General features: G+C 46.3%; 1 protein-coding gene across 1 annotated transcript in view; it reads left to right on the top strand.

Annotated features, from left to right (window-relative positions):
- Positions 1–4567, top strand: part of LOC106736403 (phospholipase B1, membrane-associated-like) — a 46583-nt gene extending 42016 nt beyond the window's left edge. The window contains exons 10-11 of the mRNA XM_014593093.2: positions 3746–3808; positions 4484–4567. Coding sequence (XP_014448579.1) covers positions 3746–3808; positions 4484–4567 — 147 coding nt within the window. The remainder of the gene's footprint in view (positions 1–3745; positions 3809–4483) is intronic.
- The last annotated feature ends 1051 nt before the right edge of the window (positions 4568–5618 follow it).

The following is a 5618-nucleotide window of genomic DNA, read 5'->3' as shown; positions in this document are numbered from 1 at the left end:
AAAAAAAAAAAAAAAAAAAAAGGATTGCAACTAAAATTGTAAAAACTAGAAATATTGGGTTGTGGGAAAAGTCATGAAGTATCTCTTCTATATTTTTCTCTGGAAAAACGTGTCATTACTTTTCCAACAACTTGATAGAATAAACAATAAGGCATCCAAGTTCACTGCACAGAGTAAGGTGAGTGTTGAGTCACATGATTTTTGCTGTATTTCTATATGGATATATACACTGGGTTATGAGGGGAAACATATCTCATAATATGAGTCATGGTCAAAATCATTTGGAGAAAAGGACTTAGAGTTGATTCTTAAATATAGAAGTAGCTGGTCCTCAGATATGTACACTTTTTTCTAAAGAATTATTTTATTCAACTTCTTTATTAATTATTAGTGTTATTACTATTATTTGATTTGATTTGACCAGAGAAAGAGAGAGAGGGAAAATGAGAAAGCCAGGTTCAGGACTTGAACCACAGTTGACTGTGTGGGAATCCAGTGCCTTTAACCACCATGCCACCTGCCACCCCCTACACTTTGTTTTAATAGGTCAGCCAAATTACCCTCCAAAGTAGCTGAACTTGCTTATATTCCCACCAGTGTCTGACAGCGTCTTTTCCCTATGACCTTTCCCATGCTTGTTATCAAACTTAATGCTTTTTGTCAACTTGTGAAATTCCCTTAGGAGCTAGTCGTGTTGATGTGTAAGACTGAGATTATTCACACTTAGAACCTCATGCTTTTAATTGGTTGCAGACATATGACAAAAGTAATCATGCTTCAATCCTGGTTTCTAAATGGCTGTGAACGAGTAACTTGATCTCGATAAATTTAGGTCATTGTGGCAATGCTAGCACCCACTCGGATTCCCTCTTCATTGCATTTTTTTTTCTTCCATTTTGATTTTCCTTCCACACAAAGACCACTAGGGCTTCAGAGCCCAGAATAAATTCCTCCTCCACTTGCATTTCCCACACAGGACCTCATGCCTTCTAGGTCGGGCTCTCTTGGCCTCTTGGCCTTTGCAGCCCAGACCTAGACTTCCTGGCGGTGCCTCTGGCAACAGCTCCCTCTTCAAGCCAATCCTGTGATGGAGCTCAATAACTGCATTTGACAAGTTCTTACACACAGCCAGGTTTGATTTCCTCCTCAGTAGTCAAAATATGCTCTGTGGGCCAGCAGGTGGCTTAGTGGTTAAGGCGTTATACCCCACATGGGTGACTACAGTTCAAGTCCCAGACCTGGTGGCTTGAAAATCATGCTGGGCACGTGTGTGTGTGTGTGTGTGTGTGCCCAAAATCCCAGGAGGAGAAGGGGGGAGAAAGGATTGCAACATAACCATCCCCCTACGGGGTGATTTCTCACTTTCTTTCTGTCTCTCTCCCCAGCAAGCTCACGTACCCTATGGCAAAAACCTAAAAAGAAAAAAAAAAAAAAAGTGCTATATAGAGTACCAGGAGCCACTGGAGGTGCCTCTGAGAGCAAAGGCTGAGAAATGGGGTTCCAGGCTGCCACCTGGCTTCCCAAAGCAGCTCTGCCTCTCTCTACCTGTGGCATATCAAGAGTTTTCTGAATGTTCATATGAGAAACAGGTGTTTTATCACTACCATTATGATCAAGTGTTGAACTACTCTCCTGTTCTGGGCCCTGGAATCTTCTTCTCCCGAGGAGGACTGTGGGTTCCTTTAGTGAGGAATGGATAAGTTCTATGCCCACATTTGTTTTTTAGGGGTTTTATTAAGACCAAAGCCATAAGAAAGTGAAATCAGGAACTGTGCACAAGTGACAGTGCTGCTTCCTAACTGCTCTGAGACAGATGCTTCACAGATACATGGTAACTACGCTCAGAGCAGCGGCACAGGGAGGACTTTAGGGTCTGGACACTTGTTTTCTGCTCTCTCAAATCTAGTTTTGTTTTGTTTTGTTTTGTTTTGTTTTTAAATTAATGAGTAAGATTTTAAAAAATCAGAAGAAAAAGAAAACCTAAAGCCAGTGACATGGCAAGAAAACATATACTTTTATTTATTGCAAAAACCCTTAACAACTGGTGTGAGCATTTCGGAGGGTTCACACTTTTTGACTGAGTGGTAATACTCTTTGGAATATATCATAAGAAAATAACTTCGTAGAGAAAGTCTGAGCTCCGGCATGGGTTCAATAACAGACATTCTTCTGAATCTGGAGGCCAAAGATATAATGGAAATGTACACGTTCATTTGGAGAAATAAGGTTTCTCCTGACTTTGGGCTCAAGAAGGAGTTTATTATATGACTTTATAAAACAGGGACATGTTACAGGGGTATAATGTCTTCCACTAAGAAACAGAGAGAAGGCCAATCCATGGCCTCATGAAGGGAGCCAGATTTCACATGGCAGACGATGTAGTTCGAATCCTATCCTGGGTGATTTGAAGAACATGCCAGCCATATATGCATGGGTGCCTAAAATTCCAACAGGAAGGAGAAATGGAGGAGAAGGGATTGTGGTATGCCCATATGGGGTGTGTTTTCTACTTCTCCCTGCCTCTACGTATCTTTCTGGTGAGTCCAAATGCCCTCTTGCAAAAATTTTACAAAGAAAAAAATAGGGACAACTGTGCCCCAATCAACAACATTCCATGCCTAGAATGACTGGGTGGGCACCACCTCCCCCTGTGTCTGTGAGCACACCTGTGACAAACGGGGTTTCTAAAGCAGTGTTCATTCATAGCAGGGAACCAAGAGGGCTTCCTCCCCCAGCCTCCCTGCAGGAGGATGGATATCTCAAATATGGTATAGATGGGCAGGGAGTAGGTTTCTAGCTAGAGTCCCCAAGGCCCTTCAGAAGGGACAGTGTGATGTGTCATGTCACACTTAGACAAAAGAAAACTAGATCAAAGGCTTTATTTCTGGTAACTGGTGGACCAGGCTGCACTGGCCCCCCTAAAGGCCAGCCTCGCATCAGAGCAGGGACCGAGAGAGGAGAGACCTGGGCTGCGTTTCCTCCCGGGCTGTGGACAGAAGGCTGCGCTCCGTGCCATTCAGCTGGGTGATTGGCAGCTGTCTCTACAGTCAGTGTCTCCCCAGGAAATAGAACAGTTCCTCGGCCTTTCTTGTCTTCCTATCTGAGCCAAGTCGCCTCAGGGGACAGCTACTTTTCAAGGGCTTGGGATCTTGGTTGTAAATTTTATTTATTTATTTTTCACATGGAAAAGATAAACCAAGGTCAATTTTCAAGGTGCCTGTGTTTGTTTATTCTCATTAGCTGTGACGAAGAGGAGGGCTGGGAGGAGAGGTGTTTAATCCTCAGGGTGACAGGGGCCTGTTCACCCTCTTCTCTGGGAATTTGCTCCTGCCTGCAGCGAAGGTGGCAGGGAGGGGGCTGGGGAAGTAGCACCGTGTAAATCTCCAAGGCCCATCGGGGACCTCAAATCCAGGGATAGTTGTGAACTCTCCTGAGACTTCATTTTCTTCAGTGTTTCAGATGAGTCTCCCATTCTGAACACAAGGTTCAGAATCGTGCCCGGCCTTTCTTACCTTGCTCTAGCCTCGACATGGCCCTTTCCCGATATGGCGCGTCTCACTTGGGAAGTTTGCTTTTTACCCTTGGTTGATGATGGTCAGGAAGTCAGAGAATGGGGGAGAGGAGGTAGGCAAAGCCAGAAAGCTCTGGAAACTGGATCCTCTGCCCATTGTCTGGCCTGGCAGGGGCGGGCCTGGCAGCTTGCGTGCTGTCACCCTCCCTTGCTCAGACAGTTCTCCTCCCACAGAAGAGCCACGTGGAGGACAACCTAGACCAGCTGAGCCAGCTGCTGGACCACCTGCACGAGAAGGTGAGACTCCGTCTTCCTCGGGTGTGCCCTCCCCAGCCAATGGGCAGGTGGGGTTCAGGCTTACTTTCAATGGCCTCCCCCAGGGTGGGGAGATGGCCTCCTGAGATAGAGACCAAGACCCTGGGGCAAGGAGAAGCTCCAGAGGAGCAGCCTCCTCACCCTCTAAAACACCATAGAAAGGGCACAGAGGAGATTTCCCTGCTCCTTCCCAAGGCCCTGTTTGACTGAGTCTGGGACAATCATGGACCGGAGGAGGCTTGAGATCATTCAGGGCCTGTCTCTAGAGTGACCATGATGAATATGCAGGTTCTGATGATCCCAGAGCTTTGTGGCTCTCATCGTCCCCTCTGCTCCCCTGGGATGGCAGCTTTTCTATCAGAGTGTCTGCAATCCCATTACCCCTAAGATCTTGCTCCTCTGTGGACATCATGATGAGGTGGTGCCCGCCACTGAGATGGTGAGATATGTGTTTCTCGGATGGCGCTGCGAGTAAGACTGGCAGCTTTGGACCAACCCCAACAATATCTCCTAAAGGATTTTACCCATTTAACTCAGGAGAGGTTGAGTATGCTCTATCAGACCCCAAACTGGGCCCATCTGGGGGTTCCAGAGAGCCCTTGGGCAGCCGAGGTGACTTGGCAAATGTTCACCTTCTTCTCCCTCATGTCCTTCTAGGTCCCCAAAGCATTTGTAAACCTGGTGGATCTTTCAGAGGTTGCGAGGGTCACTCACTGGCATCAGGGAGCCCAGCTCAGGTAAAAAGGGAAGTGAAATGGGCCCAATATCTGCCGAAGGGCTGCCACGTGCCAGGCATTGTGTGGGGTCCCCCACTCATTAATCCTATGAGGGAGACCCCAAGATTGGTGGCAGAGAGGTTGGGTAACAAGTATAAGCTCACATGCTGTGAGCGGCAGGGTGCGGGGAGCTCTGCCAAGTGCTATTGGGCCATCAGAAAAGCCATGACATGTTTTTGCATAGAAAAGTACGTCATGACTTTTCTGACGGCCCAATATTTTGGGGACTGAGTTAAGGACTAAAATATCCAGTTCGGTTATTGCAGTGCTGAAAGCCCTACTCTAACCAGAATGACTTGAGAGTTTAATAAATTAAAAAAATAAAAAATTGGCAAAACTTCTGTAAGTCAAGAAGGGTTACTTCTGCAAATTGGATTAAAAAAAAGAAATTGTAGGGAACCCGCAGTTAGCGTAATGGCTATGTCGCTGGACTCCCACATAGTCGACCGTGGTTCGTGTCCCGGACCCGGTGGCTTAAAACTCATGCCGGGCACATGTGCGTGCATGCCCAAGATCCCGAGAGGAGAATGGAGGAGAAGGAATTGCAGCGTGGCCATCTCCCCTGGTGGGTGATTTCTCGCTTTCTGTCTCTATGTCTCTCTCTGTTGGTCTGGCAAGTGCATGTGCCCTGTAGTGAAAATCTCTCCAAAAATAAAAGAAATTGTAGCCTAAATATATTTGAACTGCGCAGAACATGTTTCTCATACATTTATGCACCTTTTTTTTTTTTTTTGAGAGTTTTTTTGTTATAGGGCGCCAAAAAGACAGCGAGAGTCCGGGACTCAAACCGTGGTTGGCTACATGGGAGTCCAGCAATGTAGCCATTATGCCATCTGCTGGTCCCATTTCTGCACATTTTTATAGAAGTTAAAGTTTGGACCCCAATCCTAGGAATTTTGGTTTTGAACCTCAATGAAGAAGTTCGTGTGGGGGAGGGGAAGAAGTTTGTGTGGAAAAGGCAGAACAAGGGCACCCAGGGAAGAAAGGTCACAGAAAGAAGAAAAGGACAGAACTGG

Source organism: Tupaia chinensis, unplaced genomic scaffold (assembly GCF_000334495.1).
Source record: "Tupaia chinensis unplaced genomic scaffold, TupChi_1.0 Scaffold139757_1, whole genome shotgun sequence".
Taxonomy (NCBI): domain Eukaryota; kingdom Metazoa; phylum Chordata; class Mammalia; order Scandentia; family Tupaiidae; genus Tupaia; species Tupaia belangeri.
This window is presented reverse-complemented; position numbering and strand designations above follow the sequence as displayed.